At 43.8% G+C, this 21268-nt stretch overlaps 1 protein-coding gene across 5 annotated transcripts in view; it reads right to left on the bottom strand.

Annotated features, from left to right (window-relative positions):
• The window catches only part of LOC139348307 (probable E3 ubiquitin-protein ligase HERC1), a 39006-nt gene extending 19252 nt beyond the window's left edge, over nucleotides 1-19754 (bottom strand). For 3 of the 5 annotated variants that reach the window (XM_070988253.1, XM_070988258.1, XM_070988257.1), the window contains exons 1-39: nucleotides 19600-19691; nucleotides 15590-16592; nucleotides 14520-14615; nucleotides 14238-14420; nucleotides 13737-13949; nucleotides 13455-13553; nucleotides 13263-13359; nucleotides 13010-13153; nucleotides 12600-12727; nucleotides 12365-12509; nucleotides 12082-12253; nucleotides 11682-11816; nucleotides 11252-11417; nucleotides 10998-11123; nucleotides 10179-10400; nucleotides 9875-10027; nucleotides 9650-9782; nucleotides 9103-9306; nucleotides 8754-8984; nucleotides 8342-8515; nucleotides 8007-8121; nucleotides 7693-7810; nucleotides 7218-7419; nucleotides 6758-7058; nucleotides 6618-6666; nucleotides 6491-6536; nucleotides 5870-6123; nucleotides 5276-5470; nucleotides 5058-5178; nucleotides 4680-4920; nucleotides 4394-4554; nucleotides 4092-4244; nucleotides 3881-3978; nucleotides 3611-3706; nucleotides 2468-2635; nucleotides 2093-2332; nucleotides 1921-2004; nucleotides 1554-1779; nucleotides 181-475 (exon numbers count right to left, since the gene is read on the bottom strand). In XM_070988253.1, coding sequence (XP_070844354.1) covers nucleotides 181-475; nucleotides 1554-1779; nucleotides 1921-2004; nucleotides 2093-2332; nucleotides 2468-2635; nucleotides 3611-3706; nucleotides 3881-3978; nucleotides 4092-4244; nucleotides 4394-4554; nucleotides 4680-4920; nucleotides 5058-5178; nucleotides 5276-5470; nucleotides 5870-6123; nucleotides 6491-6536; nucleotides 6618-6666; nucleotides 6758-7058; nucleotides 7218-7419; nucleotides 7693-7810; nucleotides 8007-8121; nucleotides 8342-8515; nucleotides 8754-8984; nucleotides 9103-9306; nucleotides 9650-9782; nucleotides 9875-10027; nucleotides 10179-10400; nucleotides 10998-11123; nucleotides 11252-11417; nucleotides 11682-11816; nucleotides 12082-12253; nucleotides 12365-12509; nucleotides 12600-12727; nucleotides 13010-13153; nucleotides 13263-13359; nucleotides 13455-13553; nucleotides 13737-13949; nucleotides 14238-14420; nucleotides 14520-14615; nucleotides 15590-16561 — 6956 coding nt within the window. In that variant the 5' untranslated portion in view covers nucleotides 16562-16592; nucleotides 19600-19691. Of the gene's footprint in view, nucleotides 1-180; nucleotides 476-1553; nucleotides 1780-1920; nucleotides 2005-2092; nucleotides 2333-2467; nucleotides 2636-3610; nucleotides 3707-3880; nucleotides 3979-4091; nucleotides 4245-4393; nucleotides 4555-4679; nucleotides 4921-5057; nucleotides 5179-5275; nucleotides 5471-5869; nucleotides 6124-6490; nucleotides 6537-6617; nucleotides 6667-6757; nucleotides 7059-7217; nucleotides 7420-7692; nucleotides 7811-8006; nucleotides 8122-8341; nucleotides 8516-8753; nucleotides 8985-9102; nucleotides 9307-9649; nucleotides 9783-9874; nucleotides 10028-10178; nucleotides 10401-10997; nucleotides 11124-11251; nucleotides 11418-11681; nucleotides 11817-12081; nucleotides 12254-12364; nucleotides 12510-12599; nucleotides 12728-13009; nucleotides 13154-13262; nucleotides 13360-13454; nucleotides 13554-13736; nucleotides 13950-14237; nucleotides 14421-14519; nucleotides 14616-15589; nucleotides 16593-19599 lie in introns of all 5 variants that reach the window. The other 2 variants (XM_070988254.1, XM_070988256.1) reach the window with 2 other exon arrangements.
• Nucleotides 19755-21268: the final 1514 nt, after the last annotated feature.

Raw genomic sequence — 21268 nt, 5'->3', positions numbered from 1 at the left:
GTAAAATGTTAGACAAATTACTAAGGAGGAAAAGAAACAGAAAGGAATTATACAGAGTAATAGACATGCTGAAAGGACCAAGACAAGAAAATATAGGAATTGTTTAATGGAAATTAATGAATCATCATTTAAATGCAAAGAATCATAATAAGTGAGCATGTGAATATATAATTGTAATACCTGACAGAGAGGTCTGCCTCCTCCCACTGAAGCTTGGCCAGGGAGCTTCCTTCTTTCAGCACTCCCAGCAGAATGGCCCTGCGCCCACTGGGCTTATGCAGGCACAGACCTCCAGCCCGGAGACCATTATCCACTCCTCCGATCAGGGCCAGTACCGGCCACACTTCAGTGCAAAGAGCAGCCAGCTTTGCATCAGACAGAGATCGACGATGTGCCAACAGTTCCCCTGTGTCGTCACCAGAAAGGTCTCTGTCTCTTTCGTTCTCTTCCTTCTCAAAGTGAGCGGGATTGAGGCCTGCAGGAAAATGTGAGGCAGACAAAGAGTTTAAGGTAACAGCCATGAAGACAATAGGCTTGATAAGGATAATACATTTCAGAAACTTCAACCACTGCCTTCAATATTGATTTTCAAATACTGGACACTCTGTAACAGTGACAGATGCCCAAGCCTCAGATGTAATAAATCACAGTTTTAACGGCTTTCATCCCTCTGTTCTTCACACCAGCTGTTCACTCCTTGTTCCACAGCTGTAGCTGGATTGTGATTGACAGCGAACTGTTAAAAGACTCCGTTACTAACTTCATTTCAATGTCACATAATTGAAAGATAATGTGAAATCTAATTTGGTCAGAGAAAATTAAACTGTGTACCTCTGGGAGGGCACTGTGTCTAATGTGATGGAGAGGCAGGTGGGGGCAGTATTACATAAATCTGACTGACAAGGATCAAGTTCATGAGGTTGAACATTAGCCTGGTGAAAGCAGCTTACTTGAGGACTGCAGAATACTTAAATTACTGTGCATTGTAATAATACACTTGCATATTAGTTTGGTAGGTTTATATGGTGAGCCAGCATGAACAACAGAGATTTGGGTAAATGAGGGCGGCTGCACAAGTGTGTAAGCCAAAGCATTAAGGTGCAAACTGCCAGGAAGGCCAGCAAGACTTAACTTACTCTTAGCAGTCTCAGAATACGTTTAGCAGGTTAGGTATCGGTTCTCTTCTTGGACAAGTGTGTCTGCTCAACAAGGGTGCAAATTGAGAACAAAGCCTCTTAATACTGGGGTGCCTCCGTCGCTTTTAGGTGTTAAAATGCAGAACATGAGCTGCACTCTCCTTGGCTCAAATCTGGCTGGAATCCTTTGTTGTGTCTCTCTTCTCTGGCAGCAACAGCAGATACAAACTTCTGTCTTCAAAAAGCATTCAGAAACTTGAAAGTGACATGACTGATCCCTTTCTTCATAACTAATAACAGTATATTTTAACCTTACTTGAAAATAGATGACAATATAAAGTTTCCCTGTGCAGCAGAGTTTTTATCACAGCACGCTAAACGTGCCTGTAGGTGACCACAGTCAAAGCTGCCTCTGACCTGGACTGAAGCTTGCCAAGTCTTCGTCTTTCAGCAGGGGACCGATGAGCTCCAGGTGGGTATGGATGTGCTGGTTGATGTGCGAGGCCCACTGCTCGCACTGATGGAGCTTACGGAGGAGCTGCACCGTTGATTCCAGGAGCACCGTGGTCCGAGGGCTGCAGAGAGGCTCCCCAGGAAGCAGATTACTGGGCATGCCTCGCATCTGGAGGTCACGCAGTGCCACCTGTGAGAAATACAGTACAGATGCTCACCTTGGTTGAAGATTATTAATGACCAAAACACTAAAAGCACACTAATGCCTACGCAGGATTCAAAGGTGGGAGACATGAGTGCAACTTGCCCTATGGCACAACAGATCAAGTACCTTCTCTCCAGGATTACTGCTGTAAAACAACACACAAGGGTAGAGTTCAGAGGCCACCACGCCTTCAAATGCCAACTTTGGCTCCTAGAAGAAAAACACAAGCACGCAAAGATTGCAGATCAGTCAGTAAGAGTAAAAGCCCTGAGACCTGACAGTGAATATTTGGGCAGACCTTGTCATTCTTAGCAAACGATATGGTGTGAGCCTCCATGTCCAGGATGCAGGTGATGGTGTCGCCCTGGGTGAAGGAAGGAAGTGTGCGCACCAGTTCGCCTCCATGGTACAGGTTACCACTATAGGCACGATACAGCCACATGTCAGTGGTGGTATGGTGGTTGTGATCTCTGACTGGCCAGCGTGAAACGCCAATACATGTGCCCTCATTGCCTCTGTTCTCTTTGGTAATGTAGAACTGAGGAGAGACATTTAGTATTCATCAGGTTATTAAACATGTTCTCTCAGCACATTTCAGTGGTAGAAGTGGGGCAAAAAACAATAAAGAAGGATTAACTGTATGTATAACTGTAACGCAGATACCAGTTCTTACCTTCCAAATGAAACAGCCAGATGTGATGCCAGTGGTTGCCAGGCCGTAACCTTTCCCTCCTGAGCCGTGGGAGAGGATGTTCCCACTCTCCAAAGAACAGCAGACTATCTTGTGTGGGTCAAAGGAAAAATCTCCAATAGGAATACATTCGTCATAGCTGCCAGGATTCTGCAAAACATGAGTTGGGGAAAAAAAGAAAAAAAAAAAGAAAAAAAGCAGCATGTTCATTAAATAGCTCAATAAACAAATGTGTAACAGTGGTGGGTAAACATAAAGAAAAATATATGAAGTGATATGACATTACATGACGATACTTTGCAGTCAAGTGTAAAATACTGGGGACATTAAAGGACCAGTGTGTGGAATATAGTGCCATCTAGTGGTGAGGTTGTAGACTGAATACCTTTCACCTCATTGAAACATGACAAGCCCTCTCTCAGTGTTGGGTTTGTTGGCTCTGAGCTACCGTAGAAACATTGCAGTGCACCACGGTGGACTTTCACATGATTATACACTGATGAAAACATACTTCTGCCCGTTGATCCCCCTAAATCCTGCACACTGGACCTTTAAGTGCTTTACTCAACACAATCAGACACATAATTCAATTCATTAAAATTACAAAATCCACTAAAATATATATGTATATATATAAGTAACTGGCTAACCAGTGATTAGCGAATCACTTTTCCAATTCTCATATTACACTGTAGGATTATATTTTATATTCATGAACTTAGTAATTTGACACTAATTAAATTTGTTGTTATTTTTCTGTCCTCTCCCACCTCTCACCCCCCTCCACCATGGAGAACAGGCCCATCTGTTCCATCAAGTAGCCCTGCTGTTTTCGGCTTCATTACTGCCAGGAGTTTCACTTCTTCCTCCACACGGCATTTTCTGAATCTCGCCTTACTGAATTCATTCACTAGTTTCAGCTGTTGAAAAACACCAACATCTCTCTGATATTATGATGAGGGTTATGACGGGCTGGTTATTTGGAAGTCTTTTCATCAAACTGTGAAGAGGCTGACATGTGTGAGAATGTAATGAACACAAAGCTTAAGCTATCAAGTAATTTTTATCATTTAAACAGGTTGCATGTTCCAGCGATGAATAATAAGATAATCCTGCCGTATTTACCCCTTTGTGTTTTTCAGACGTCTGCTCGTGGTTCCTCTCAGCTAGTGGTTCCTTCCACATATAAACAGACAAGAGCTGAAAGAGTTGTTTAACAATCTGAAAGAAAACAGAGAAAAGAAAAAAAAAAAGAAACCATGGCATGATTAACTCCTGCCTTAACATATTCACAATATTGAAACACTTCTTTCAGCCTGTCATGTTGATGCTCAATGTATTAATGTCTTCCTGGGCTTCACTTGCATTTTGCATTTACAGTTTTTAACTTCATACCTGTTGAATTTGAACAGGCTCAGAACAAGCAGGTAACAGTCTTTCTAAAATATGGAAGGCCAAAAGCTTAGTTCGAAGGTTGTGGAAGCATGGAGATCCTGAAAGAAGGACAGTGGAGGCGAACAGGGAATTAAAAGAGACGTGAGACAGCTGTTCTGCACCATAATCAACATCAATGCTGTTCTTAATTATTATCTTAAAACTGTCTTACCTAAAGAGCACTTGTGTGAAATTATGGCCATGAATGGATCGATCCATTTGACAAAAGTAGAAAGTCTTTTCATCACTCTTAATGACAGTACACGCCTCAGAAACACCAAGAAATCTGCGAGCTGAGATTCAACCACTTTGCTGTTTTCCACTCCTAAAACAACAAAAACAGGAGGAAAGCAATGTACAAATGCCAAATCTGGCCTTTAAAAGAATATATTTCATTGTGCCCTTTAATTGTTTTACAGGACTTTGTAAAGGAAAATAATTCAGTGAAGTTCAATATAACTAAATTTGCAGCACCAATTAGATTCTTGCTGCTAGAGTCCAGATCTGTTCTCTCAGCTGCTCCTCTCTCTGCTGTCTGCTGCTGGTGGAAAGTATACAGGATATTCTGGAGCTGCTCACACATCACTTCCATTAGGGCATGAGACACATCCATAGGCAGCAAATCCTCACAGGAGCTGAGAGCATGAGACAATTTGTTATGCAAACGCAAACACTGAAGTGTATTTTCATTTTTTAATTCATCAAACAGAAGAAGTAACGCACATTGCGTTGCAGCCGTTTACAGTCTCGTCGTTCTTACCTTGCAGCCACAGTCAATATCTGAAGCAGGCGAGCACAGGCTAGTTTAACAGCCCCACCTAGCAGCATGGATCCAGATGCAGAGGCTGCAAACCAGCCCTGGTTCATCAGCGCACAGCTGTTGCTGGTCAGCATGGAAAGGATTTCCAGGATGCCACATTTGATGACCAGAACCAGGTCCACTGGTTGGTAGCAGAAATTCAGTGCAAACATTGTGGCAAGGAGAAGGTGCTGGCATGAACCTGGGAATGATAGAGAAAACCTCAACTACATGCAAACAATAAAAACTGCTGCAAGAAATAACAAACAGGGAGCTGCAGAGGGGACTTTAAATGAAAACCTAATGAGTTTAACACATGTGAAACAACAATGAGCAAACCTGGATGTTCCCTTTCCAACAGGACCCTCTGTTTGAGGACACGCACCACCTGCTGGTAGAAGGTGTGGGCAGCAGATTGTAGCTCTCTTTGCGTATCCACAGAAGCTGAATGTGTACCAGACTGGGTTTAGATAAGAGAGATTGGAGATCCATTAATTCTTTCCATCCTTATTGATCATAAACATGTGCAAATGTGTGAGCATGATTACTAGATGTACCATGTAATGCTGCGTCTCGTAATTAGCTCCAGAGTGAGAGCCAATGATTTGTGTTCCCAGTGCAAAGCATCCAGAGAGGAACTGAAGCTGCACTGACTGCAACAAGGCAGGAAACTGAGGGGAGACGAACCCGCTGCTCTTCTCCTCCATCTTAGAGAGGAAGGATGACATCTGACACAGGGCCTCCAGACGCAACTGATCACAACAAAGGCAGGCGTTAATAGAGTTAGTACATGCTTCAGATAATTTAAAGCACTGCATTTTACAAATCATTACATTAATGAGAAAAACACAATCAAAGCAACAAATGAACAAATAGCTGCAGTAGTCAATTGATGCACTACTTGTTTGGCCTATAAAGTCAGAAAATGGTGAAAAACGTCAATCAGGGTTTTCTAAAACCCAAGACGACGTCCTCAAATGTCTCATTTTGTTCATAACCCCAAGATATTCAATCAACTCTCATGGAGGAGTAAAGAAACTAAAAATATAGAAAATATTTACATATAAGAAGATGGAATCAGAGAATTTTGACTTCTTTTTCTTAAAAAAAAAACCCAAAAACTTAAACTAAGCGATTAATCGTCTTATTACCTCAGCCCTCTGCTGCTGCTGCAGAATAGCAAAAGTGATGGCTTTCGGATCTGCCTGACTACAGGTCTGTCCGCCTGGCAGCGTTGGTGAGGAGGCTGACAAGCGGATCAGGCTTCCACAGACAAAGCAGAACACCTGGTTAAGAATGGGCAAAGTGTTGTTGACGCAGTGGGACATGGAGGTGGTTGGGCTGATGCACTGTCGCAGGCGATCCCAAGCATCCTTCATGATGCCCAGAGAACACAGAGGCAAGCCTGGAACACACAGACCAGAGGAATCAAAGCCCGTGATGTCACTTTTCTTCTTCTCATTATATTTTTCAACACCTCTTACAGCGGTAATCACACAGTGTTAACGTCTGTATGAAAAAAAAAAAATGGTGTGACTTTTCTCACTAACAAAACAAAAAAGATCAAGTAGGAAATTTCCAATAAGAGACTCATTTAAAAATGTTCATCTATATGCACAGTCTGCATGCTACAGACTGTTTCCCAGGAAATGGTGCAGACTTGAACCATCTGTGCTGACCCAAAGAGAATACAGGGCTGTACTGTAGGGTATGACTTACCGTGAAAATGTGTTAACTGCACAGATATTTAGGAGCAAACATATTCCACCTACCCATTTTATTCTTGGAATGTGCCAAGGAGTTTTTGGGTTGCTCAGACTACAGTAAAGAAGACAAACACAGTACATTAGCACTGATGAGGAGGTGTAGGGCCACATTTTAGCACAGTCCAAGACTTACCTGTTTTCGGCCATCAGCAGACATCATGAGGAATTCGTTTGCTGATTTCCTAAAAAGGGATATGATGCGGACGGTTAGTGCAGCTCACAGAAAACACATCTGAAGTCCAACAAACATACGCTGCCAAACAAAAACTCTACCTGGTTCCTGTGTTCACAGCCTGACTATTCTCCTTTTCGCTGGGCTCCACCCAAGCGGGCCTGACCCCCAGCAGGAGGAAGAGACATCGGGACACCACCAGATGGCAGGCGGCAGGGAAAGACAAGCTTTCGTCAGATTCCCCCTGCTTGTCCCACTGCTGCTTGGGATCCAGCTCCCTCTCTGGGCTCACTGGGCTCTCCATGCTGCTGGGGAGGGTGGAAGTGCCGAAGGATTCGTACACCGTCACGTTCTGCTGTACTTGCATGGCCTCCCGGGTGGCCATGAATGATTCTAGGACTTCTGCAAGAGACGGGAAAGACACTTGAGGATCAAATGTGTTGTGAATGAGTTGTTTGTATATGTGTGTGCTCTGTCTGGGTCTGTCTGTCAATAAGCATACCAAAAAACATATCTAATGTTGCTGAAGGAAAAGCAGAAATAGAGATACACATTTCTAACCTGACAGGTACATACGGCTATTGCCAAATGTGTCCTCCTCTGCAGCCTCTTCCTGGTTGTGGTTTGCTGGGGGGGTTGGAGGCACCTGCACCTCCCGGCTGCAGTGACCTCTTGGCTGCTGCTCGTGATCCTTTCCTACCTGCTCCACTGAGGTGCTTGGCTCTTGCCTGTCTGCATCAGGACTTTGGGGAGACTGAATGGTCTGTAATTCAAGAAATTAGTGTTAAATATACCTGCGTTTCTTCTGATCAGAACATGTCCTTTTTAATATTGTGGAAGAAAATCGCCTCTTGAATAGAGCATAAGGTTGCAGTTTGTTAATATTAACATAGCCAAGCACAATTTTGCTGCAATATCTACAGTCAAAAATATTAAGCTATATATTGTTTAGAAGTCATTTTGTTTTGCTCTACAAGCATTTTAACTTGCATATATTTGACCACGACATTAAGTGAAGTAATTTTAGTAATGGTACCTGTTTGGCAGCAGTTTGCACCTGTGACGTCCTTGGAGAGTTTTTATGGGCCAACAGGGTGCTTCTGATTTTATAAACTGTTTCATAGACGTCTAACAGCATCTCACAGGGCTCATATCTGTCTCAAAGTAGAGTGGATAATTAGCAGTGCACTACATTGCAATATGGCTCTTACATAATAATGATTAATCCACATTATCCTTTGACAAATGACAACTTAAAAACATAAACCTTAAAGTAGCCAGTGTAGGGTTTCCAAAAATAAAGTGTGTATCACTGTTCATTTCAGTTAATATTAGATTTGTGTTACTGACCTGTCCTGCCAACCGGCCTCATTCTGCAGCCCAGTGTGTTTCAAAAGAGCAGCCAGGCTGCAGCGACAGACAGTCTGCAGCAAACAGTCGCCTGAAGAGCCTCCGCTCTCCCATTCTGCTCTCACAAAACAACACAATGACAACCAACACAGAGCATGCAACCTGAAGACCACAATTCAAGAATGAGTCCATGATGTATTGAGTAGCAGTTATCACAACAAGCACACATATGCAGCTGCATAATATTCTCAGTTTCCCTTTTAAACATCTAAGTTCATTATCCCCCAGATATTTACATTTCTAACAGGCATGCACTCATTCACACAAACTCGCACCTTTGCTGCGAGCGTACTCCTCCATCTTCCGCCACAGGCCACCTGCTGGTCCTCTGGATGATCCCAGTGCCAGTTCCAATAACATCCTGGTTTCCTCATTCAGACTGAGCTCTGCCAACCTGGCATCACTACTGCCCAGGAGCACCACCTCAGTCAGCCACGCCATGCTAGATTCTACAGGACAGTCACATGGGACACAGGACAAATGAATCCATTACATTAATAAATTAAAGTTTAAGTCCTTATTTGCATGATCTATCTATACTGTCAACTAGCTAATAAAACAAAAAAAAATCTATTGTACACTCCTCTTTACTCATTATTAGTCTCTGTGACATCACCTTAACCTCTTTATTTACCAAAACATTAGCACATTATGAAAGCATGGAGAGCAAGCAATATGTTTTTCTACCCAGCTGTTGAAAGTCCATCTCGAGGCCGTTTCTGAGGAGGACATTTGATAGCCAGAACTCAGACGTTTTCTCTTGGGGTGAGGGCGGCGGGCCTTGCAGCATACCACCAAGGCAATGACCGACTGCCAACGCTACAGACCGTTCCAGATCCAGCAGCCAAACCCACTTGCACTCCTCCTCCTGCTGCTGCTGCTGCTGCTGTCCAAGGCATGTGTTTTCCTCACTTTTATCTGTAAGGAAGATCCCTTGTCATTATGAAACCAGTCTATATTTTCTACCATAAGAAAAACTATACCATAAGAAAAACTATACCCAAAACTAATAACCGAAATAATCAATTCCACTGACCTAAACAGGTTTTCTGAGCCTCCATCCCCAGCTCCTGTTCCTCCAGCAGGCCTGTCTCTGGCAGCAACCTGTTGAAGTCATTGAGGTGCTCCAACAAGGCCAATAACTGGCTCAGGAGCGGTTGAACCGTGCCCAGGGGCAGCAGCAGCAAGGAGTACATTACCTGGCACAGCAGGCTGCCAGCCACCGAGTTGTACAACACCACTGGGACAAGGGGGGGAATAAAAATAACTGAGAAATACTGAGACAACAGATATAGAAGCAGCGTAGAAGATTAAATCATGAATTTTATATGTGCTTGTCATCAGACCAGCGGATACCTCAGTCCTGACTGACCCCACTGCTCTGAACCTGGCCTGACCATGAAATTATACACATACAGCAACTGTCCACTCTATGCATACAGTATATGCATTTCCTGTATAAATGTTTGAAACTGTCCTTCCACTGATCATTACATAATAAAAAAGAAAACATTGTTAATGAAGTACTTCTATTTTTGAATAAAAGTGCCATCGTGATCTGTGCAAACAACCATTATTCTTACTGTGCAGCTTCTTGACTATTTGTTTATCCAGGGAACTCTCCTTCAGCAGTTTGGTGGATCTCCTGAGTGTCTCAGCAGCACAGGGGAGCAGCAGGTAAAGATGCTCTCGCAGCAGCGTTACACTGCTGTCATCCTGCAGAACAGCGGAATCCGCGTGAATATAAACGCAACAATGCGACCACAGAGCTCTGGATAAAACGGGGTGTAGCTGATTCTGCGGTGTACCTCAGGGCTGGAATGGATGTAGCAATGGGCGAGCAGGTGTTTGTGAAGTCCGGACAGCAGCTGGTGGAAGTGAGAAGGAGGATCAGTCTGTCCCTGGCTGTCGCTCGACAGCTGCTTATCACTGTTTTTCTCCAGTTCCCCAAATGCCCGCTCCTGTATGAACAGAAAACATATGGAGGAGTAGGAACATCGCTCTTATTCAACTGTAACAACCTTCACCAAAATATCCAAACATCTGTGAGAATGGCCAAGAAGACTTGACAGAATCAAAACACACTATGAGTTAATATGCTCTTTTCCATACCGTGTAAAAGCCTATGCTGAGGAGCAGGGTTCTGAGCAGCACCTCTGCCAAGTGCAGAGGGTCATAGGCCTCAATAGAGCTGGACGAGGGCGGCCGGACGGACATAGCGGGTGTCAGAGGGGGTCCCAGGGCCGTCACCTCCCCAAAATTGCTGTAGCCTAGTAGAGAAGCTACATGGCTCTGGTCTTGAAGGCTGCTGAGGACCATGTCTAACTGCAGGCGCTTTGAATGATACAAAGCAAAGAAGAAGAGAGAATTGTCTCATATTTGATCATTCGAATGTGAGGTTACCAAAAGCATTTATGCAGAGAAGAAATGTTGTTGTTTTTTTTACAGCAACGAATGTTCACAACATTCAAGCAGTCTTCAACACAGATTGCCTAGCAACACTCCAAGTTGGCGCTAGCTTTATCCATCCATGCATTTTCCAGCCAACTATCTGGATCAGAGTCATAGTTAAAATGAGGTAAGGCAGAATCCAAGTTCTTCTTTTATGGTAGTGTAGATGTAATTATTTAAGTGTGTCCTTGTTTCCACCCATACCTTCTGTAAAATCCTGACTAATAATCCAATTCAATTATTTATTTATTTAGCACAAAGCCACAAAGGTTACCTCATGACATTTTTCATACAGAGCAAATACTGACATGCTCTTTAATTTAGTGACTTAACAAGTCCCCCATGAACAAGCACTTGGTCGGCACTTTTTGTCTTGTATTTGTGTTGAGACACAAATGCACCACATTTGGTCATGATAACGTGCCGCACTCTAACTATGCATAGGCAATTTTTAAAATGGCACATAAGAGCTCTGCATACCTGTCCTTTGGAGAGGACGTTCAGGCTCTGAGGGCCCTGAGGAAGGAGAGACAGGAGCAGTTCTGTTCTTTCCCTCAGCGGAGGCAGCAGCAGGGATGCACCGATGGACAGTGTGTTCAGAACAGCCTGAGGTGTCAACACAAACGAAAGGACACATGAATGTAGAGGGTTAGCATTTACTGCAAACAATTCTTCCTATCATAAGTCTGTATAAGAAGAAAATAATCTAGTAAGGGACAGACTGTTAAGTGTACCTGTTGTATGGAGTCTGGCATGTTGGTATCTATGAGCCTGAAGAGCAGGTTTCTGAGGGGTCTGCCCTGAGCCCCCAAAACCATGGCACCAGTACCCCCAGCATGGGCCAAGGACAAGTGGATGGACAGCAGCTTCATACACAGCAAAAGAAACTGATGGTGGTCCCTGAGGAATACACGCAGAGAGCATTAGGAGAGTCGGTTAAGTGGATTGGAGGGAGGGTGAATGTGTGGGAGAGCGTGTGCCCTCCTGCTGGTGGTGATGCAATGAGTTCAACAGGCCACAAAGAGGGAATTCTTCACAGCAACACAAGAACGTCTTCTGCAAGCGATTCTATACTGAATAAAGTTTCAAGCAGAAATAATAAAAAAAATCTGACAGGTCGCAAAATCACAACTGACAGAGTGCTGTGTTAATTTAATGTCATACCTTTTAGATAAAAACGGGGCAGGGGGTGTGTCATTCCCGATGCCGTCACAGTAACTTTCCAGGAAGTTGCGCAGGTAGGTGAATGTGCTCTCTTCCAAGTCGACACAAAAGGGCCTGTGCCATGCCACCAGTTGCCTGAAAAAACACCATGTCACGTATAAAAAGAGCTGTGCCAGCACACGTGTCAGAACTAATAAGGTGAAACCACAGATTTCACAGGGGGTGAGAAAAGAGCTGTTCAGCAGCATCAAATAATGCTGACCACTGCAACACAGAGATGCCATTCATGTATTTTTACACTGTAGAGGAATAAATCCATCCTCCACAATACAAAGGCAGCACAACCATTACACCAAAATCACACATTAAGGACTTTGTTTAAGAGGAGATGAGGCTTCACCTGTCGGTTGGAACCGCTGTCCACGCCAGGCTGTGAGAAGTGCCAGCAGTGATTTGCTGGATCGACACCCCCTCCAGACCGAGCACTTTCTTGGGCTTGGTGATCGGAGTGGAAGTGTGGCCTTGCCCACACTGGCCCATGGTGTTGTTTCCCCAGGCGTACACTTCATTCTCTGATGAAAGGAGAACAGCACAAAGTCACAATTTTAATATTAATAAAAAAGTAAGATGGCTTAGCTTGTTTTTATGCTAATCGTCTAAATGAGCTGTTGAAGGTCTCTTACCATGGGACAGAGCCAGACAGTGGCTGTCTCCACATGAGATATCAATGATCTTGGTGATACTCAGGTCCTCTATGAACCTGGGTCTGAGAGAGGTGGTCTCAGAGGAGCCACATCCTAAACATGAGCCGCAGCCCCATGCAAACACCTGGATTAATAAGAATAAACACAAATGTATCACAAAATGATCAAGCCATTTCTTAATCTATATATTTGTCTTTTTAATGCTGCATCTCACCTGTCCTGCAGAGGTAAGGGCCAGAGATGACTGGCTGCCAGCACACACTTTCCTGATGATGAATCCATGCAGGGCCTCTATGACCTTGGGGCGATACACGCGATTGGTGTCTCCATGACCTAGTTTACCTGCAGGGGTGAGTCATGTAGGAGTGCCAGTGTTAGATCACACCAGCTCAAGACATTTCTGCACACCGCACAGACAGTTCGATGATGGGGTCCTTTAGGTTTTAAAAACATACAAATGAGTGTTCTATTTTCATGAAAGCCACCAGATTCAGATTTTCTTATTAAGCTAATCTTTACATTCTGTGCAGAAATGAAAACCTTTCACTCAAAGTGTGATTTCCATCAGTTCACACAGACGCTATTATAAGCTTAAATCAAACTGTCTGTCATCTGTCAACACACCATTGTCCCCTCCTCCAAAGGACCACACAGTACGTCCATCTTGCGCCACAGCAATGGTGTGTGAGCTGCCACAGGCCACCTGTCCTACACCACTGATGTCCTTCACCAGCGTGGGCACATTGCGACTCTGACTGTCACTGTGACCTGCCCGGGGGACAAACACAGCAGGTCGATGCTGACACACCAGAAGAGGGATTTCACTGAAACTGTTCAGGCAAATAAGCACAAGCAACTTGAGAAATAAGGTGCGTACCAAGTCTTCCAAAGTCGCCTTCTCCCCAAGTGTAAAGCTCTCCATCATTGGTGACAGCAGCACTGTGTCTGTAGCCAGCAGACACACAAACAACAACCTGGCAGAGACATCATAACATATGAAAACATGAATAAAACTAAAAGGCTACTCTCATGCTAGTCTTTTCCCAGACAGTGTTTTCTGCACGCTTACTTTGCCAAACAGCGGTCCTTGTATGATTTTGGGGTATTTTTGTGTAGCACTGTTGCCATGGCCCAGTTTCCCATATTCTCCATCACCCCAGCTGAACACCTGAAAGCAGCATTTTGAACATTTTTACACATCATGAGAAAGAAAGAATTTTATCTGCAGTGGAGGTGACTGATTTTACAGCAATAACTAGTTCTTTAACAAAAAGTAACTTTTTAAATGGAAAAGCTGCAAACTGTGGACAAACCTGTGAAATATGTCCCAGCAGTGCTCTTATGCTCTTACCTCTCCCTCTACAGTGATGGCCAAAGTGTGACCATCAGAGCCCTTGGAGGAGGACACCTTCTTCATGTTCCTGTGTGGCTCCAGCACAAGTTTCTTGGGCATGGACTGGTTGTTGGAGTCCCCCAGGCCCAGACGGCCATAGCTGCCTTTTCCACAAGCTTTCACTGACCCATCCGCAGATACTGAGAACGTACAGTACTGGCCTGCCTCAATCTACAAGAAGGTCAAAGTGGATTTAAGTAAAGACGCATGAAGGATGAGATGAGATGTAAAGCAGCATTTTCAAAAAACATGCTTTAGTTTCTGGCATGCTTTTAATTCTTCCCACCCACAAATGTGCACAGAAGTCAATACATACTAGTTTTTTTAACTATGTCATAAAAGCCTCAGACCTGTGGCATATTATGCGATTTATATTACAACTAGTGCAAAACGTCTGATTATAAAATAACTGTGCCTATCTATGCTGGCGTGACAGATGTGACAGAAAGGAAGCTATACCATTTGGGCGTCACTGAAGCCCTGAGTCAGCTTCGGCAGCAGGATTTTCTCCAGAGTTCCCTCTGCCAGCTGGTGGCTGCTGTTGCTGCCCCACACATACACCATGACTGTGTCGCTCTCTGTACCAGGAGCAGCTGCATCAGTGCTGCAGGAGCACAGGCAGTAGGATGCTAGGTTACAAATCTGTCAAAAGGGAAGAGGGTGACGTCCATTAAGTCAGTTACTGCAAAGTGTAAATGTTCGGAAAAAAAAAACACAGCGTGTGACTAAAATCTCTCTTACCTCCTCAAACAGGCAGAGAGCTGCCTGGGAGAGTCGACACAGTCCTTCTGCATCCTTCTTCAGCACCTGAGTATTGACAGAGTCCCCACGGAAACCCTGTGAAAAAATATTTATGATTAGACATTAACATAGACGCAATAACCTGCAGTTTTTATGTGCACATATTTTCTAAACCAGCAGTAAATATCAGAAGAAGAAAAGCCACGGTGACATGTCACTGCACTCTCAGGCAGAAGGCAAAGGCAAAAAGGCAAAAAATAAATTGAGTTCCTAGTCCTTAGATGCAGATCTTAATTGTGTTTAAGGGTTTCAGGGTTTTCTTTAAATAATACAGAGCTCGAAATTACATGTAGAATGTAGTAAACGGGCAAAATCACAAGGTTGTTGGTAATACACAGCCGTGGTTGTCAATTGTCCAGAAATATTGCAAAGCTGATTAACCTGCTAAAGGATGACTCAACACTCACATCTAGAGAGGGCAGAGAGACTGACTCAATCTTAATCCTTATCTGCACACTAATGCATCACTCCAAGCTTCAAACCAGACCGTTCAAATAGAAAGGCCAGCCTACAGCATGGATGGATGTGGAAGTGAAGAGCCATTTTCTTGCTTTGCAGACAATGGGCCTCATTTATCAGCATCTTCACAGATGCTTATGTAAGTTACCTCAACTAATCACTGCTGCCAATGCAAAATTGCTTATTATTTGTAATAAAGTAACATACCAAGGCAAAGCAGAACAAGCACATAGACAATTTTTAATGGGCAGAGAACAATCACTCAGATCTGACATCACATCCAAATTCCCTCGACAGATTATTGTTTACCTTTCTTTATAATATATCCATATTACAGAACAAGCTCTGTTAATAAATAAAAACCAGTGTTTCCCATACAATCATAACTGGGGACATTTAATCCACGTGATACAACATTATGGTCTGGAAGTTTCCAAAAACCAATAAATCCAAGGTAATTTAAAATTAGTCCACAGGTAACAGACACTCAGTTATGGCTGAACAGTAAAAAAACAAAACAAATCTTCAAATCTGAAGGACACAAAACATACCGAATATTGCCTCATTTGGAGAAGTGTTTGATGGATCACATCAAAGCCCACACCAGCTGACTGCTGGGAGCTCAGTGAGGAGGAGGAAGACAGCGTAGAGGTGGATGAAGACATGGAAGCAGCCAAGGCCACCTCCACCCACTCCAGCAGAAACTTTAGAGAGCCTCTCTGCATGGCCAGGCCGAGCAGCAGCTCCAGCGCTAGCCTCCGACCGGTGGGGTCCGCCCCACCGGTCCCACTGCTCACTGATGTCTTCTTCAGGAAGTCAGCCACCTGTGCCAGGCAGTCCAGCCCGACTGACGGGATCTTATTCTCATTGGCCAGAGAGAGCGGTGGCAGAGAGGCCAGCACAGAGGATGCCGTGGCAAGCACGTCATTACAAAGCACCGACTCCGGGTGCACGGAGGCTGCGTATCTCCAGTTCTGCTGCAGTAACGAGAAGAGCAGACTCAAACCTGTCCTCACACCCATCTCTATCAGAACATCTGTACCCGACTTCACTTTGGTTACTCCCCCTGGCAGGCAAGGCTCCGAGGCCAGCTCAAGTTGCCCGCATTCAGTGCCACTATCTGTGGACTGGGAGGGCAGCTGCATGCGGAATTTGTCATGGTATTTGCTGTGAAGTGCGTAGTAGATCCTCTGGAGCACTACCAGCCTGTGGTGGAGGCCCAAGGTGTAGGAGGTTTGCGTCAGCATGCGGTGAGCCAGCCATCGCTGGCTGTGAAGCAGGGATGACAGGTACTCTTCCTTCTCCGCCGTGGCACTGGACTCGCACTCGAAGTCTGGCAGGCGTGGGCCGACGAGCTCTTGAACAGGTTGAGCCAGTGTCACCACTTCCTTGTTGTGAAGGAGCTTGCTGTAGAGCGCAGCAGCTCCATGCCTCCTGGCTGTCTGTACACTGTCTTCTGCTGCCCAGGAGCTATTGAAGTGCTCCTGCCACTTCAGCAACACATGGGTCTGACAAGGCACCATGTCTGAGCATTATCTATACTCTGATGTACACCTGAAAACAGAGCAGGAAATATGGTTAGAAGACCTAAAGAGGCCTGTATATCTGCAGATTTAGAAATTCACACGTATCATTCCCCAACACTTGATTAACATAATGAAATGGCTAGTTTTATATCTCTGTCAACAATTTACAGGCAACATGTGCTGCTGAATCTTCTAATGCATTTTCCTGCCAAGTAAATTCAGTACAAGGTGTCATGTTTCTCCTTAGTGTTGGCGCTTTTCCCATATACAGTACATCCAGGCTAGTGGCATAGGCCCAGTGGGTATCACTGAAATAGGTCGTCTCTCTCTGTGATACTGTAACAGCTAACCAACACACCCACACTAATGAGGGGACTTTAGTCTCACAAGATGCGGGGACACAGTGGGTTTGGTGTCCTTTAAAGGTATTAGTTTTATAATATGGCTAGTCAAAGAATGAAGCCTGCTTTGGCAGATTGGGCACACGAGTGGTAAAAATCTGATCCTGAGCCTGCCAATTCATTCACACTCTGTCTCAGTCAAAATGCTGCAATCACAGTCAACGTCTCCAAGTTGGTCACAGGACGTTGTGAAATACAATCCCATGCAAAGACCACTGGTGCTCCACCTATCCGCAGTCTGTCTGTCTGCATTTTTTGTCTGCTTTCTAAACAAATAAAGAGCCAGTCTGTTGCTGCTGTTCAGCAGAAATGATATATATTCACAGCTTTCCTGGAACAAGGAAATACAGATTCTGGATTTCCCATCTTGCATTTTAGTACATCACATGAGGGTCTTGTAACTGGACTCAATCCCTTGAAAATGAGGTAGTTCATTAAGGAGGTTCAAACATGACAGTCACAGTCCCCATGACAGTCGAAATATGGACGTCAGAATTCATATCTTAGTGGGTGATTTACTCCGGCAACATCAGTCAAAGCACATTCAGGTGACCAGTTCCAAATTGTATAAAACAGTAGATCTCATAACAACTAGGCTAGTACTACAAATACTGAATTTTTCGGCACTAAAGCCCAAGATAAGTGATTTTCATTCCTGCCAGGCATCATACCAGGTTGAGGGTAAACTTACTGGTGAAATCAGCTGCTGACTCATAAAATAGAAATCTCCATACTCTTTGGTCATGGCTGGGACTTGTTATTAAAACGTGTACAAAAATCATGTACCGGCACAAGTGATGGAATGCCAGTTACAGGCTGCTAAACATGTGAGCATGCCACTTTGACCACAGCCATCTCTCTTGCCTTGCCTGAGGCCTGTGGGGCTATATGGTTTCCACTCTGGCCAAAAATAACAGCAAGCATTGATATAGTAATAGGCTCTTCGGTCAGACAACCACCAGCAAGCAACCACTAGAAATGTTGGAGGCACTGCAGGAACTGCAGGACATAAACAATCAGGACACCTCCTGAGTTTGGCTCTTTCTTTTCTGCTCAGCCCTCTTTTGACATTTTATCTACAGTAGCATCCACGACACAGTTCACCAATGTCAACGTCAGCCAATCACTGATAAGAAATTGAGCCAAATTTGCCAGCAACTTGCCGGTAAGCTGTATAGATTAAAATAAAATAAATTATAAATCCATTTACACACCAAAAAGCAATATCAGTGACCGAGTTTGAATGCATGCAGCATCAGAGGAACAGTTAATGTCAGTGATATTAAGGAGGGCTGACTTGCCATATTTCACAGTCCACAAAGCGACATCAACATCTGAATGTCACATCTTTTATCTTCTTTTCCCAAAAAGCAGTCACAACACAAATGGTTGATTAGTTGAACCAGTTGAGGCTACACATTGTCTTTACAAGGCCACGACAGTGAAATAAAAATAAAAATAAAAAGAACCCCACAATTTCCTTATGATTAATCTTGTCAATTAGTTTTTCCTCTTCATCTGTCAACGATTTATGTATAAAATGCAAGAAAATTTCCCTTAGAACTAATTTAGCATCGCATTACTTTCTCCTGCCAATATACCAAAACTTATTATATTTACAATGACATAAGAGAGAAAAATCATTTCTAACTCTCGGTGGATATAATAATGATAACATAAAGCAGGTGTCCAACATGACATCTTTGTGCACGATCACTGGCCTCAATCTACAACACAGTGTGAAGCTCAGCTGTTTGGGAGCACCTCGACCATCCTGCTTCACTTTGGGACCAGTCAAGGTGGTTCTGGCACCTGGACGCCCCTTGCCCACCTCCTTTTGGTGACTCTCTGGGTCTTGATGAGAGGAGGCTGTCCCAAGACCAGCTGGAGGTGTTATGTCTCCCTTAAAAGTCCTTCAGAGTGAGCTGGAGGAAGCTGCTGGGCTGAAGGACACTGTTGCCACAACAACGTAGACCACAGTAAGCGGTTGAACAGTGCTAAAAAATGCTAATGTCAGCACTGAATGGGTGATATTAAGATATTAAAGGCTGTGTATTTATTACAATGAGTTACATCATGTCTGACAGCAACTTCATTATCTAAAGCAGCTGGAGGAACGCCACTGAGCTAAAACGTGCCGTTATTCGTTGTCAGAAGTTGAGCACTGAGCTGGGCATTCATGCTAACAGCATTAGCCGACAGGATCATTTAATTCATGCACAATTAACGGCTTTATCCAGCCTTGCTACCCGGCGTCTCACTTTGAAGCGTATGTCCACATTTTGTACCATTAACGTTATGTTTTTCATCTCTGGCGACAGTTAGCTAACTAATTCTTACATGGCAGCTGTTCGCCACGCCGACATAAACAGCCAAATATGTGAATTTGACACGCAGCCTCCGCCGTGTCATTCACAAACACCGGTAACATTATTCTGCATCTGCGGTGACAGCTGAGCTAACGCTGGCTGCAGTGCAGTTGCTAGTCTGGTCCACGGCTGTCAAAACCGACCAAGCCCCTCCGCTTGTCGGCTGACAGCACTCGGCAAAACGCTCCCGCGGCTCGTAAACGTCGCACCGACTCGGTAAGATGTGGATTGTGATAATAAAACACACCGCGGACATGTAAGTTACCTTGCCCGTTCACCCCCGCCGACAAACGGTTTGCGTTACCTGTCCCGTCCCAGTGAGGTCTCCCTTGGACGTGAATATCATATCAACCGTCTCCTCTTTCCTCTTCTTCTTCTTCGGCTGCTTTAGTCTGCATCGCTAGCAGCAGCCGGTGCCGCCATCCTGTGTCTCGGAGTGGGCACTCTCATCATCACCATCAACATCATCGTCGTTATCAACACCATCGTCATCGTCATCATTGTTTTACTCATTTTGTATTTTTCTTCTCTTTGGCCACCCAGAGCGGACGCCTGCTTTACACACTGCAGTGTGTGTTTCATTTTTTTACATCAATGTAAGACTGTGGATGAGCCAGAGATTAACCTAAAAGCGTGTTTTTTATTATTATAAATATTAAAACAGTAGCCTCCCACTACAGAAGAATAAATAAAATAAAACAACAGGCTAGTTACGGGCCAGTCCACTTATTTTACAAAGTCTTCTGTGGCTCTGGAGGGAGCTTTATTAGCTTTATTAAGTCCAGCCTTGATGATGTTGCATTATGGGAAATGTAGGATCCAGTGTGTCCATAGTAAGAACTAAAAAATAAGGATATTTTAGTCTCTAATGCTTCAATTTTGTCTAGTTTCTTTTTAATCTCGTTGATCCTCAAACTTTTGCAATCCAAAAATTGCCCCTTTAAAGCACCCCAAATTTGTAATGTAGCTGTGCCTATTATCTAATGATTATTTGTCTTTTTTTATGCTCTAATGCCATTATATTTTTCAGATACTACCAATCAATTAATTGAAAAGAGAAATAAAGCTTGATTCTTCTCAAAAATGCTAAACACTCAAGATTCAAATAATGGTTGAAACTGCTGTTACTTGTTATATTTGATGGCATTTTTCTATTTCTAGTTAGCTAAAATAAATAAATAAATAAATAACACGATAAAGTGTCCTCTACAGCCTGCTGCTCCAGTGGGGGAAAAAAAGGGATAATGTACCTTCTGGGGAGCCCTTCCAGTGGAAAAAACAGATGAAATGCCCTCTATGGTGCCATTCCAGTGGAGAAAACTTGATAAAGTACCTTCTATGGCATCTGTCCTGTAGAAAAAATACAATAAAGTACCATTTATGGTGCCCTTCCAGTGAGGAAAACAGAATAAAATGCCTTCTAGGATGCCCCAGCGTTTTTCACCCCTGTCCTTCAGACAGCCTGAGCCCACCACTGTCACCCCCTCTTGTTAAATAACGTTAAATCACATGGTAAAAGATTAGTTTACATCTCAGTAAACTGTTATAAAACAGGCTTTTTCGACCTCCACAACTGCCTGTTCTTTCCTCTTCTCTTTGCTTCAGTTTGTCTGTGACCCTGTAGACTACAGATGTTTTGTTAAATAAACATTCACTTCATTTCCACTCTTAAACTTTACGCAACCTGAATTCAAGAAAGTCACATCATTCATTTTCATGTGAGATTTAACTGAAGCTGATTTATTTTTTATTATGTTAAATCAGATTTCCAGTCGTAGGATGTTGTGGGTGCAAACATCCTAACATAAAATGTAATCCTTCAAAGCTGAGCCTGTCACGACAAACCTGATGCAATCTGAGCTCTAGGGGTTCCGTCACTGACTAACACGAAAACAAACCAAAGATAACTTATGACATCAGGTCGCACGAATTTC

The sequence above is a fragment of the Chaetodon trifascialis genome, chromosome 20 (assembly GCF_039877785.1).
Source record: "Chaetodon trifascialis isolate fChaTrf1 chromosome 20, fChaTrf1.hap1, whole genome shotgun sequence".
Taxonomy (NCBI): Eukaryota; Metazoa; Chordata; class Actinopteri; order Chaetodontiformes; family Chaetodontidae; genus Chaetodon; species Chaetodon trifascialis.
Note: the sequence above shows the minus strand (reverse complement) of the source record. Positions and strands in the feature narration are given on the sequence as shown.